This window comes from Salvelinus fontinalis, chromosome 18, assembly GCF_029448725.1.
Source record: "Salvelinus fontinalis isolate EN_2023a chromosome 18, ASM2944872v1, whole genome shotgun sequence".
Taxonomy (NCBI): Eukaryota; Metazoa; Chordata; class Actinopteri; order Salmoniformes; family Salmonidae; genus Salvelinus; species Salvelinus fontinalis.
In genome coordinates this window covers 35,763,723-35,778,322 of record NC_074682.1, presented here as the reverse complement: position 1 = coordinate 35,778,322, position 14,600 = coordinate 35,763,723, and the positions used below count along the sequence as shown (strand labels likewise).

The following is a 14,600-nucleotide window of genomic DNA, read 5'->3' as shown; positions in this document are numbered from 1 at the left end:
CTTGTACACTGCTGCTACTCGCTGTTTGTTTGTTACCTATGCATAGTCACATCGCCCACACCTACATGTACAGATTACCTCAACTAGCCGGGGTGTTGAACCGGACGTCACGAATGGTTAAGAAAGCTACAAAACTAAAGACTACACAGGAACATTCAGTCTGCAGCTGTTTAAGTACTTTAGTCTGGTAAACGTGACCGAGAACCACCAGGTGGTACTCAAAGATCCATTCTGGAGAACATTTCCCTATCAAACGACCATTGGTACGTCTGACGTGTCCATTTTTACCGACACTTCCAGAACAAAGGGAACAAGCTACAACTACGAAATACTTTGATCTCTGGTGGACAAACAAGAGACTTTCTGTCGACTGACTCTCCAGCAGATGGACCAGCGATTTCAACAGAGACAACAAAGGCATACACTCGTAAATATGTACATTGCAATTCCTTTCGAATGAGCGGCTGTTCATGTGCAAAGTATTACCATTTCCATGAGCCTAGTTATCAGCTGTGTGTAAGATAGTGGAGTCCTTTGTCTTTTCTCCCGCTCTTTCTTACCTGCCTCTCCCTTTTCATTTGGTGTAACAAGCCGTCATATCGGTTTAGTCCACTAGGGACTTTTCATTGTATCCTGTTAGTAAACAATGTATAACCAGTGTGTGTTTGTGTACTTCTGTGTGATTATTTAGTTAGTTAATAAATAGTTAAGCCAATAGTTAAGCCAATTGGTATATTGCTGATTCATCATTTATACTAGGGTTCGTGCAGATATCCAAGAGTTTGCGTAATTCGGAATGAGACTGATAGAAGGTAAACAATTAATTAATGACTGAAATGTAAGAGATATTTATATCTTTAAGAGTTCATTCAGAAAACAGTAACTCGTTAAATAAACTTTTTCCATGGTGCCACAAGATTGCAAATTAGTTCATTGCTACGGGATTAATTTAATCACCGTAATAATTAAACATAGTTAATCGATTTGATAAAACAATTGTCATCACATTAATGATAATCAAGACACGACACCTGCTACTCGCTGTTTATCTATACAGTCACTTCTCCCCTACAAACATGTACAAATTACCTCAACTAACCTGTACCCTCGCACACTGACTTGGTACCAGTACCCCCTGTATATAGCCTCGTTATTGTTATTTTATTGTGTTACTTTTTAAAATAATTTTAAACTTTAGTTAATTTGTATCTTTGTAGTGACTGGGTTTATTGACACACCATCCAAGGTAAAATTAATAACATCACCATGCTCAGAGGGATATTCAATGTCTGCTTTTTTTTACCCATCTACCAATAGGTGCCTTTCTTTGTGAAGCATTGCAACACCTCCCTGGTCTTTGTGGTTGAATCTGTGTTTGAAATTCACTGCTCAACTCAGGGACCTTACAGAGAATTGTATGTTTGGGGGTACAGAGATTAGGTAGTCATTCAAAAATCATGTTAAACACTATTATTGGACAGTCCATGCAACTTATGTGACTCGTTAAGCACATTTTTACTCCTGAACTTATTTAGTCTTGCCATAACAAAGGGGTCGAATACTTATTGACCAGACATTTTAGCTTTTCATTTTTGATTAATTTGTAAAAATGTCAAAAAACATAATTCCACTTTTTCATTATGGGGTATTGTGCTAGTGATAAAAACATCTTAATTTAATCAATTTTAAATTCAGGCTGTAACACAACAAAATTTGGAAAAAGTCAAGGACTGTGAATACTTCCTGAAGGAACTGTAACTAACTCTGTATTGAATCCTACCTCAAAGTAGCAGTTTCCTTTGGATAACGGCCTTGGAGCCACGTAGCAGCCAACTTCATCAGAGTTCCCTTGGTAACTGTAACAGAATTTCAGAAATGTGTTTACATTAATCGTATCGCATTTGCAAATGTACTCAACAAACATACAAGCATATGCTACACAACATAGTTGTTCTTTAACTTGTGGATGGTACAGGCCAGCCAAGTCAGTGAGAGGAGGACAGTGTGAAAGAAAGTATGAGTCTAAAGCAGGGGTCTCCAACCTTTTCTAGCATGAGAATAGCTACTTTTATTTTTAAAGAAACATGTTGCGAGCTACTCATTTTTTAAATAGATTTCAAATTAGGCACATACTTCTACGAGTAATGAGAGCACAGCACAAGAGAACAGCACAGCAACTGTCACAAACAGCGGGCCACAAACAGACAAACAGATGCAGGTATGTGTCTGTGGTTGGAGGAAAGTTACATCACACCATGGGTTGAGGATCCACCAGGGGAAGAAGGGGTGTTTGGGTAAAGAGAGACAGAGGCCTCGCATTGATCACTTTCTGTGAAAGCGATCAAATCAGTCGAATGAAGCACAGCAACTGGACGCAAACCATAGTTTGCGTCCACCACTGTCATGGAGGACGTAAACTCAAGCACCGAAGTAACAACTGAGGTGGAACCAACAACAGGAGTGGAACTCACCCAGCCTCCCAGACCTGCAGTTGAGAGGAGACTACCAGGGCACAGACCGTATGTGAAGTGGCCTGGCGCCAGTGACAAGAAGTTGTGGGAAGCAGTGAATACTGACCTTACCTTGACCCTCGAGAAACTTCGAGGCACAGTGGAGAAGAAGTTGGAGAGGATGGGGGACATCATCTATGAGTACGGGGCAGAAAGCTTTGGAGTGCAAGAGGCAAAAGGCGGGAGAAAGGTTCCAAACCCACCAGTTTCCAGTAGGCAACAAGAAATCAAGCGCCTCATTCAAGAAAGGAGACAGCTTAAGAAACAGTGGAAGAAGGCCTCGGAAGTGGAAAAGGAGGGCATAGAGGCACTTCAGGCGGACATTAAAACCCGGTTGGCATCCCTCCGTAGAGCAGAGAACCTACGGAAACGCAGAAGGAAGAAAGAACAAACTAGAACTCGATTCTATAAAGATCCCTTCAAGTTCCTTAAAAAGTCTCTTCACGAAGGAAAAAAGTGGAGCTCTAAAAACAACAAAGAAAGACCTAGAGGAGCACCTGATAACAACAAACTTTGACTCAAAGTGACATGAACATCTGGCCATCCCATCAGATATCCCACCCATTGAACCCCCGGAACATCATATTGAGACCAGCCCTCCGACATGGAAAGAAGTGGAAAACACAGTTCGACGGGCAAGAACAGCATCAGGCCAAATCGAGTCCCGTACAAAGTGTATAAGAACGCACCAGACGTCCTGAGGTTCCTCTGGAGGCTTATGAGAACAGCTTGGCAAAAGAAGATAATACGCAAAGTGTGGCGTAGGGCAGGCGGGGTCCTGATCCCTAAGGAGAAGGGTGCAGTGAACATCAGCCAATTCCGCCCAATCTCCTTACTGAATGTCGAGGGTAAAATCTTCTTTAGGGTCATTGCCCAGAGGATGGCCGAGTACCTGCAAAGGAATGCGTACGTCGATACATCTGTACAGAAGGCAGGAATATCAGGGTTCTCTGGCTGCTTGGAACATTCCAGCATGATCTGGCACCAGATCCAAATGGCCAAGGTGGAGAAAAGGGACCTCCATGTAGTCTTCCTCGACCTCGCCAATGCATTTGGCTCTGTGCCCCATGAACTCCTGTGGTCTGCCTTCAGATTTTTCCACATACCGGACACCATCACAACCCTGGTGAAGTCGTACTTCCAGGATCTGCAGTTCTGCTTCACCACCTCAGAGTTCACCACCTCATGGCAGTGCCTGAATGTAGGTATAATGGCGGGATGTACCATTTCTCCGTTGGCATTCATAATGGCAATGGAGGTTATCATCAGATCCTCAAAATGGGTTGCTGGTGGACAGCGAGTCGACTCTGGTTTCCGCCTCCCTCCACTCAGAGCCTACATGGACGACATTACAACATTGACCACCACTGTCCCATGCACCAGGAGACTGCTCAGAAAACTCGAGGAGAACATCAGCTGGGCACGTATGAAGATTAAACCATCCAAGTCACGCAGCATCTCGATTGTGAAGGGAGTACTCTCTGACCTGAAATTCTTCATCGGAGATGACCAAATCCCAACAGTGTCTGAGCAGCCGGTAAAAAGCCTTGGAAGGTGGTATGATGCAAGCCTGAAGGACAAAGACCAGGTGCAACAGCTGCGCAAAGACATCAGTAGTAGCCTACAGTCCATCGACAACACCCAGCTACCTGGAAAGTTAAAGGCCTGGTGTCTGCAGTTTGGTCTCCTACCCCGGGTGTTGTGGCCCCTAGCAGTGTATGAGGTTCCAATCTCAACAGTGGAGAAGATGGAAAGAGGAGTCACAGGCTACTTAAAGAAGTGGCTTGGAGTTCCACGATGCCTTACCACCATAGGCCTCTATGGAGATGGTGTCCTCAAGCTGCCCTTCACCAGTCTAACAGAGGAATTCAAGTGTGCAAAAACCAGGCTCCAGATGACACTGAATGAATCTCGAGACCCAGTGGTGAGCAACAACGCGCCGACCTTGGCAACTGGGCGCAAATGGAGGCCAGGAAAAGCAGTTCAGGAGGCAACAGCAGCCCTCAGACATGCTGACATTGTGGGTCATGTTCAGCAAGGGAGAGGAGGCCTTGGGCTAACTAGCCGTGCTGCTTGGAGTAAGGCCACTGCACCAGAGCGGCGGAAGATGGTAGTGCAGGAAGTACGCCATCAGGAGGAGGCTGCAAGGTGGGCCAAGGCAGTCTCTCTTGCCAAACAGGGACAGTGGACTCGATGGGACAGTGTGGAGAAGAGGAAGATCAGCTGGAAGGATCTGTGGGCCATAGAAGCGAGGCGGTTGAGCTTTTCCATCAGAGCAACATATGACGTCCTTCCAACACCAGTTAATCTTCACCAATGGTATGGTGAAGATCCGGACTGTGCCCTCTGTTCCATGCCAGCCAACCTCAGGCACATTCTCACAGGGTGTAAAACAAGCCTCACCCAAGGACGCTACACTTGGCGTCACAACCAAGTCCTTAAAAACCTTGCGTCCGCCCTGGAGGACAAGCGAGCTGCCACCAACTCCCTACCACCCCCAGCAGCATCACACCCCTTACGGACGACCTTTGTCCACGAAGGGGCTAAACCACCGAAGAGCGGCTCTACACCATTAGAGCGAGACCAGCTGCGCTTGGCCCGCGACTGGAAAATGCTAGCTGACATTGGCCGGCAACTTGTGTTTCCCCCGGAGATCGCAACCACCACCCTAAGACCTGACATGGTGCTCTGGTCCCGTTCGCTCAAGAAGGTCTTCATCATTGAGCTCACAGTACCCTGGGAGGACTCAGTAGGATGAGGCTTATGAGCGAAAACATCTGCGCTATGCCGATCTAGCTGCCGAAGCACGGCATCATGGCTAGAACACAGAAGTCCGACCAGTGGAGGTGGGCTGCAGAGGTTTTGTGGCAACATCTACAACCAGACTGCTTAGAGACCTGGGAATTAAGGGCCAGAGACAGCGTTCGGCAATCAAAGCTGTATCAGAGGCGGCAGAAGGCAGCAGTCAATGGCTCTGGATGAAGAGGAAAGACCCCAGCTGGGCCCCGAAGTGAGAGGGCCAGGAGGTATGCGGTCAACAATGCTTGACTCAGGGAGGAGGACGCCCCTGCTATGCATAGTCCCATGGGATGTTGGCTATCAACAACAAGGCAACTCCTATGACTAATTGGGAATGGGACGCAAGCGTAGGATTGATCACCCTGTCGCTGGCCGCCTTTGGGGAGGGTGTATAGTGTGAAAGGCCGAAACACCCTAGGAACCAAAGGTACACTACTGACGATGCGCTCCCCAAATTTCACCAGGCTCACTGTTCATGAACTCTTGGAAGTGCTTGCACAAAGGATAGTAACATCTCTGAATCTCTCCAACTCTTCCCCGGGAACAAGAGACATGTTTTCTGTCAATATACCTGGTAAAATAATGGTTAAGGGGGCTAAATTGTTTTTGCTATTTTCCTGAATTCTGTCTGTTCTCGGTTTTATTTTTCCTGGTTTGGGATTGTTTTGGTTTTTATTCTTAATATTACAATTATTCATAGAGACACAACGAAAATGAATGTTCTGAGTCCATGACAATGATTAAATCAAATCAGAAGACCATTGTTGATTTTAGTGTAATTCCTCTTTAATTGCACATCTAGCAAGATAGTAATGTGTCGGTCTAGAGATGTTTCTGCTGTTAGGCCTGCTCCTGCAACACATCATGGCAGAGTTTGCAAAACAATGGAAACCCAATTGATACAAATAATCATGATATAGTTATGTTAGTTAAGCCTACTTGGCCGTTAACATTTAACTTAGAAGATTTTTGGGGAAAGTCTTTCTGTATACCCACAAGACGGTTATAATTAGTATCGGTAACTGGCTACATACATAGTGAAAGACAAACGTGCGCACAGACAGACAGACAATTGCTGGGAATTACTTGGCAGATATTGTGTTACGTTTGGCTTTTTAAGCCAATAATGGCTAACCAAGAGTGGGATAATGACAATGTGGCTTTGATTGTATAGTAGCCTATGACAGTTTACGATGGAACACATGAAAAATTGCATGTACTTTCAGAATTGATTGGTGAGCTACTCATCGCTTGGCTGCGAGCTACTGGTAGCTAGCAATCTACCTGTTGGAGACCCCTGGTTTAAAGCAATAAATCCTGGTCCCAGTACAAACTAATCTCGCCCACCAGCCGGCTCTCTTTCTTTAGAAATGTCTGGTTTCCGAGCTCCTCAGGACGAGACTTATTTTATTTGAAGGGGGTGGATCAGCTTTAATATTGCGGATAGATTGTTGCTTCCATCAATGTAATTGTCTGCATCTGGACTTGACTGGAAGTCTTTGGCAGAAGCAGATGAAACAATCGCTGGTTTTAATTGGCTAATCTCTCAGTCCATCACCATCTAGCCCAACCCTTAGAACCTCCCCTCTGAATTGTGGATTTCGAAGCACGAGCAGTGCAAGTAGGTGATTCGTTTTGCATGGCCCGGTGCCCCAGGTAGCGTGGTTTACTCAATATCAACCATTCCATTGGTCCTAAGGAGAAATCTCCACCCAGCCGGGGAACCGTGCCATGCTAGGCTCCCGAGTGGAGCAGCGGTCTTAGGCACTGCATCTCAGTGTAAGAGGCGTCACTATAGTCCCTGGTTCGATTCCAGGCTGTATCACATCTGGCCGTGATTGGGAGTCCCATAGGGCAGAGCACCATTGGCCCAGCGTTGGCCGGGGTAAGCCGTCATTGTAAATAAGAATTTGTTCTTAACTGACTTGCCTAGTTAAATAAAGGTGAAATTAAATTAAAAACAGTAAAAACTCACGAAGGGTTTGAATAAATTGTGTTACTACTCGGCTGCAACAAAAGCCTGCACTCACAACGGGCTTGTTTGACATAACTGCAAAAATCCCCTTGCATAATAACTAATTATTATTATTTGTAGATCAGTCAGTCAGTCACAACTTACCTAGAATGCATCACATATTTGACGTTCTTGACTCATTGGGTCCACAGAACCAGGAATTTGATGAAATTGTCAATTTAGGTAAATTGTAACTGTCTGAATGATCTGACTGTTCCTTCTCTTTACATTCCTTACCCAGAACCAGGATTGGGGAACACTGGGCTGGCTAAAGTGTCATTATCTATCATGCCTTATACTACACTTCACCAAGCAGCATTCCGGGTATGTGTAAATGTACTTGGCGAATAAAAGTAATTCTGACAGTTTTCATACCCACCTGAGCACTTCTCCATCCCTCATCATCCTCTTGAACCGCTCGCGGTACCGCACGGCCCGCACCTCCCGTATCCTCCGCCTCCAGTTCATAAAGCGGTAATGGAGGTTGATTTCGTCCATCGTTTACCTGAGGACAGAGACATGAACCACGAGGTGCTTATCCCTTACGCTCATATCATTTTTACAGAAACCGCTTCATATGAATAGCAGGCTCCAAGCACGGATTATGGACTCGGAGGTGGTCGGTGTGTTGCGCCGGCATTGTTTGGTTCAGTTGGATCAAAATCCAACTGAAAATGAAATGCCCGGCAAAAGTAGCAAGCCTGGGTGAGGGTGTCTAATAATAACACATATAATGTACGGTTTAATACCTACTTAATACACTAGCTAGCTATATACCTACCAATACATGACACATAGCTTAACTAGCTACAGTTGCCAACTGCATAGCTAACGTTTTAACAGCAGGGCTGTATTCATTCCTCCGATCCTGTTGCAAAACGTTTCTTAAACGGAACGCAACGGGGAGGGATTTACTGAAACGTTTTGCAACTGTTTGGACTAATAATTACGCCACTGGGAAATAGCTAGCTGGCTGGCTAGGTTGCTAGCTATCCACATCAAGCACTTAGCGACTTCACACACAGGAAGAACATAATTCCGTACGTAGCATATCGTCTCACACGTCCGGGAACGTTTTATTTATTTATAAAACACACACAAAAGTTGCCCACCTTGTCGTTAGACTACTATCTTTCAAGTGGCCGCATTCGTTATTGTTTACAAATTTCCAGTACGTCGAGCTCCATCAAAACAAACTCCGCAGAGTTCAAATGGCGCCTTCTAATGACATCATCATACATTTACGTTCTAGAAAATGTACGGTTCCGGGTAAACTTCGAGCTCTTGCATCAGCAATCTAAATAAACTACTCTTTTTTGTAGTTGTTGAATTAATATTATGGGTAGACTATATGACAGGGGAAATAATATTTCCGTGGTAGTAAGTTCTGATAACATGTAGTGGACATTTTGGTAGTTTACTTTTCAAAGAGCATGATCATCAAAATTGACTAGGCTCTTGACAGTGAACATTTGTATTAGCCTATACTGTGTGTGGTATGGAGGATGAGTGAGAGAGAGAATTTGAGGTGACAGTAAAATAATAAATGACTAATTATGGGCGTGTGTAAGGAGAAATTCTGAGTTCTGTGGGGGGTACTTCTAGTTAGGTGTGGAAAGGGAGGGTTTCCATAGGTAAAATCATACATAGATTCTGGCACATTGTTTGGAACATTTTCGATTGTGAAATGTGTGAACCAAATAGCGTTCGTATCGTGGACTGCCAGCAAATTGTTCTTGCCTTTACATATTTGTTGCCAGATTTGATTTAGCATCAAACAGCATTCTTTTAAAAAACAGTTATTTTTTTAAATAAGTCATTTTTTTTAGAGGTGGTCTTCCCACCCAAAGTCATTCACTAGTCCATTATCATGACACACACACAGAGGAATGCGTTTCCTGTGATGGTAGAATTAATCATGTGGGCGACTCCATGCCAGCGTAGGCTTTCTGGTACTTTGAAGGATATCATCAATTTTATACTTCAAAATTGACATTATAGGTCATTAACTAATCACAGACCTCCATTAGGATTGCACATTCAGCAAATCGCCAGCAGAAGGAGTTCCTTTTGAATCAATTTCTATTCACTGTTGGTGGTGCTCATAAAATTGATCATACTTTTAGAATTAGCAGAGAACACACGTTTAATGTTTAAGTAAGTTTAATGTACTTGTAGAGTATATTGTTCCAACAATATGTCATAAAATGAACAAAATCTAAATCTTTAAGATGATTACTGTTGGAAAATGTCCAGATTAATTATCAGGCTTCTTCATCCTACAATAGCCATCAAAGCACAGATTACAAGGGTTATTCTCAGTTTCAATAGGCCTACACAGAAGGTGACACTCAATCCCACAAATATTTTTTCTAGAAAGTAATGTTCTCTTGTCCCACCTTGTCATTTGAATAAATGGGTCAGTAATCCTTACTCGTAAAACACATACATCAAACGTATTACTGGTGGGAAAACAATCATGCTGAATATGATACAGGAATAATAGGACATTCATGGTGGGGTTAGGTAGGGCTAACCCTATTTCACCAGCTGGCCCTGATAAAGGAGAGGCGTGTCAGAGACAAGGGGAAGTGGGGGTGTGCTCAGCAATTTAAAAACGAGAGGGGAGACTAATATTTCTTTCTCCCGCTTTCCTTCCCCCACCCTCTCTCTCTACCTTTTGGCTCTTTAAAAGCCGCTGTCTCTGGTGTCTGTCTGCTTCATTATCGCTCTGTCATAGCTGGAGGGGATTCCTATCCACTCTGCCTTGCATCTCACAACCCACAACTGGAACTGAGCAGAATAAGAACAAACCTCAGACAACAGCCTACCTGGCATTGAAACAAATAGGAACCTCCTGGACTATTACTTACTCATTGTTGTTGGACAACGTGTATCTTGTGGGAAACATGCTTCTGTACCCTGACCTTCTGGCCCTACTGTTCCTCCAGCTTGCGCTCTCCAGCCCATGGACACTAGCCTCCCGGCTGCCTCCTCTCAGTGGAGGGAATCCCTCCAGTAAGGGCTCCCAGGTGGCCAGGGCCCCCACACAGAGGCAGCAGTCTGGAGAGCTCAGCACCAGTGTCCTGGCCCTGGGGGAGCCCTGTGGGGTCTACACTCTGAGCTGTGCCCGTGGACTCCGCTGCACCCCACCACTGGGGTACCCCAGCCCCCTCCAGGCCCTGTTGCAGGGCAGGGGAGTCTGCAGCAATGCCAGTGGACCGAGCCCTTCTGAGAGGCCCCAGCTCACAGGTAAGCACCTACTACAGCAGAGAGGGAGACACCACTCAGTTATATGTATCTGGTGGGGTGGAGGAGGGGTTATGTAAACTAAAATCAATGGTAAATTTAGCCTCTGCAGTTCACACGACCTAGTTATAGCCTGTAATACTAGGGCCCAGTTTTTCCTACTCAGGACATGGACATGACACATCACTGTATATTTTAGACAAATAAAGATGTAGATGTTGTGCTGATGACTTCGTTGTGACAAGACAGGTCCCGATTGTGAGATTGTATTGGACTGTGGAAGTAGAACATTAGTGAATCAGAAGTAAGCTTCAGAGAAGTACAACTAGGACGTAATGGAGCACACAATTGACAGTAGTTTACATTGTGGAGGCAGGACCAAGTGTTAGTATGAGGGCTCCAAACTCAGTCATAAGACTTCAAATGTATTTAAAATAGATCTGTTCAGACTCCACCAGGAATTCATTTGTTTTGAGTGTGGGAAATTATTTTCACTTAAATAATAAAAATTACGTGATGTTAACCTCAAATCAGCAGCAGCTAGAACTTTAACTCTACAACAGGGCACTCCAACCCTGTTCCTGGAAAGCTACTCTCCTGTACGTTTTCAATCCAACCCCAGTTGTAACTCCGCTAATTCAGGATGGTAGCTCTCCAGGAACAGGGTTGGAGAGCCCTGCTCTACAACCTGTTGTGCCAATCTGTGAACATGATATGCAACTCTAGCTACTGGTTTGTCTCTGTCACTGCATTCATCAGATATCTCAGTATTCAATCAGTTACTGTGGTAATGTAATCCATCACTATGCTAAAGCTGCTGGCATGTATTTTTCCAGCCACACACCCAACACCCAGTGAAGACCTGGAGAAGGTAAAATCCCTTGTATTTACTTACAGATGGATGTCAGGAGGATTGTGTTGAGCAATAGAATTGAACGACAATAGAACAAGCATATGTGGTAGTGTTTTTTTAAAGTAATAAAATAATGAAAACTCTCTTTCTCTCTCCTCTCTAGACTCCATGCCGTAGGCTGCTTAACACTGTACTTAAAGGTCTGCAGCCCCTGGTCTTCCAGTCAGACTGTGCTGATATATATATCCCCAACTGTGACAAGCATGGTTTCTTCAGAAAGAAGCAGGTAGGTTTATAAGCAAACAGTATTTGTAGCAGAGGTGGCTTGCTTGCATGATGAGTATAATATTGCCTAAACAGGAGCTCAGTGGGCTAACTCAATCTTGAGTTGCAAGCTGGGCTCGATACACTATGACTTTGCCTGGTCAGTAACGTGTGTGTGTGTGTGTGTATGTGTGTGTATGTGTATGTGTATGTGTGTGTGTGTGTGTGTGTGTGTGTGTGTGTGTGTGTGTGTGTGTGTGTGTGTGTGTGTGTGTGTGTGTGTGTGTGTGTGTGTGTGTGTGTGTGTGTAGTTGTGTCCTATACAACAATACACATCTCAAATATGCTTTATCACTGTGTGTGCCCTCTGGCAGTGTCGGTCGTCTCGGGGCATGCATCGCGGCCACTGCTGGTGTGTGGACAAGAGTGGCATACCAACACCATCACACACAAGCCCAGGGGGCACCCTGATCTGTGACAACGCATGAAAGGGCACTGTCCAGCCCACCCTATCCTGCAGTCTGGAATATGGGCCATAGGGTGAGGATCGAGAGGAAGAAAAGTAGAGCAAGATGAGGATAAAAGAGAAGGATAGAAAAGGAGGAAAAGCGAGGGATGGAGGACTTCCCAAAGTGCTGTATACTAAATGGCTGATACAAGCCAAAGGGTTGTGTACCACATGGCACCCTATTCCCTAAGTAGTGCACTATGTAGGGAATAAGGTGCCATTTAGGACACATACAAATTCACCGACTACACTACTACCTACTAGGGTTGGGCTAAATTCGAATTGAAGGCAGTCAATTCAGGAAGTGATTTAATTTAAAATGCAGACATTTACACATTTTTTTATATAAATAACTTCTACTTTTCAGTTTGAGAATTTATTGAAAATAAATTAACTTTTTTTTTAGATTATTCAATTGTAATTTTAGTTTACTTCCTGGATTGACTGCCTTAAATTCTAATTGAGCCCAACCATGCTATCTACAAGCACAATCCTTCCAATTCCATTTCTCATGGTCATTCTCTTTATCCATCCCTGTTAGTTTGGTCTCACAGCACCCTCTAGTGATGAGTTATGATGCAATACAGACCAGAAACAGATGATTTACCAAGTACGTTCGTGAGTGTGGACTAGATGGGTATGGAATTGCTATGCACTTTGTTATCATTTCAAAATCTGTACTCTGTGCTATGACGCAGAGTTGTGAGTTCATTTTAGAATCTAACTCAAAGTTGGTAGGCCTGTAGTAAACTACATACACAATTCCATTTACCCGCTTTTTTCCTGGCCTAGTGATGAGGCTTGTCTCTGATGTATCCACTGTCTCTCTTGTAACTCTGAAGCTATGCTCTTAAATCTGACATTATTCTGATGTTTAAACTCCAGGCTCAAGCACTACTAGGGCACCTCCAACCTTTTTACTGACATTGCAGCAGACAAATTTTAATACTATAAGATAGTCTTTTTAAACATACAGTACCAGTCAAATGTTTGGACACACCTACTCATTCCAGGGTTTTTCTTTATTTTTACTATTTTCTACATTGTAGAATAATAGTGAAGACATGAAGACAACACTATGAAAGAACACATATGGAATCATGTAGTAAACAAAAAAGTGTTAAACAAATCAAAATATATTTTATATTTGAGATTCTTGATGACAGCTTTGCACACTCTTGGCATTATCTCAACCAGCTTCATGAAGTAGGTACCTGGAATGCATTTCAATTAACAAGTGTGCCTTGTTAAAAGTTAAATAGTGGAATTTCTTTCCTTAATGCGTTTGTGCCAATCCGTTGTGTTGTGACAAGGTAGGGGTGGTATACAGAAGATAGCCCTAGTTGGTAAAAGACTGAGTCCATATTATGGCAAGAACAGCTCAAATAAGCAAAGAGAAATGACAGTCCATCATTACTTTAAGACATGAAAGTCAGTTAATCTGGAAAATGTCAAGAACTTTTAAAGTTTCTTCAAGTGCAGTCGCAAAAACCATCAAGCACTATGATGAAATTGGTTCTCTCGGGATAAATTCATTAGAGGTAACTGCACCTCAGATTGCAGCCCAAATAAATGCTTCACAAGAGTTCAAGGAACAGACACATCCCAACATCAACTGTTCAGAGGAGACCGCACGAATCAGGACTTCATGGTCGAATTGCTGCAAAGAAACCACTACTAAAGGACACCAATAAGTAAAAAAGACTTGCTTCGGCCAAGAAACACGAGCAGTGGACATTAGACCGGTGAAAATCTGTCCTTTGGTCTGATGAGTCCAAATGTTTTGATTGTTGGTTCCAACCGCCATGTCTTTGTGAGACACAGAGTAAGTGAACGGATGATCTCCGAATGTGTGGTTCCCACCGTGAAGCATGGAGGAAGAGGTGTGATGGTGTGAGGGTGCTTTGCTGGTGACACTGTGATTTAGAATTCAAGGCACACTTAACCAGCATGGCTACCACAGCATTCTGCAGCAATACGCCATCCCATCTGGTTTACGCTTAGTGGGTCTATCGTTTGTTTTCAACAGGACAATGACCCAATACACCCCCAGGCTGTGTAATGGCTATTTGACCAAGAAGGAGAGTGATGGAGTGCTGCATCAGATGACCTGGCCTCCACCTCAACCCAATGGAGATTGTTTGGGATGAGTTGGACCGCAGATTGAAGGAAAAGCAACCAACAAGTGCTCAGCATATATGGGAACTCCTTCAAGACTGTTGGAAAAGCATTCCAGGTGAAGCTGGTTGAGAGAATGCTAAGAGTGTGCAAAGCTGTCATCAAGGCAAAGGGTGGCTACTTTGAAGAATTTAAAATCTAAAATATATTTTGATTTGTTTAACACTTTTTTGGTTACTACATGATTCCATATGTGTTATTTCATAGTTTTGATGTCTTCAATAT

At 43.8% G+C, this 14,600-nt stretch overlaps 2 protein-coding genes across 3 annotated transcripts in view; one reads left to right on the top strand and one right to left on the bottom strand.

Moving 5' to 3' along the window:
- LOC129815419 (SPRY domain-containing protein 3-like) overlaps positions 1–8,534 on the bottom strand; it is a 115,302-nt gene extending 106,768 nt beyond the window's left edge. The window contains exons 1-3 of one of the 2 annotated variants that reach the window (XM_055869217.1): positions 8,436–8,534; positions 7,703–7,828; positions 1,781–1,856 (exon numbers count right to left, since the gene is read on the bottom strand). In XM_055869217.1, coding sequence (XP_055725192.1) covers positions 1,781–1,856; positions 7,703–7,821 — 195 coding nt within the window. In that variant the 5' untranslated portion in view covers positions 7,822–7,828; positions 8,436–8,534. Of the gene's footprint in view, positions 1–1,780; positions 1,857–7,702; positions 7,829–8,435 lie in introns of those variants that run through there. The other variant, XM_055869218.1, reaches the window with a different exon arrangement.
- A 1,525-nt stretch (positions 8,535–10,059) lies between these two features.
- On the top strand, positions 10,060–13,205 carry LOC129815421 (insulin-like growth factor-binding protein 6). Its single transcript, XM_055869223.1, has 4 exons — positions 10,060–10,575; positions 11,409–11,443; positions 11,589–11,711; positions 12,064–13,205. The coding sequence occupies exons 1-4, from the start codon at positions 10,233–10,235 to the stop codon at positions 12,175–12,177; spliced, it is 615 nt and encodes a 204-aa protein (XP_055725198.1). The 5' UTR covers positions 10,060–10,232; the 3' UTR covers positions 12,178–13,205.
- The last annotated feature ends 1,395 nt before the right edge of the window (positions 13,206–14,600 follow it).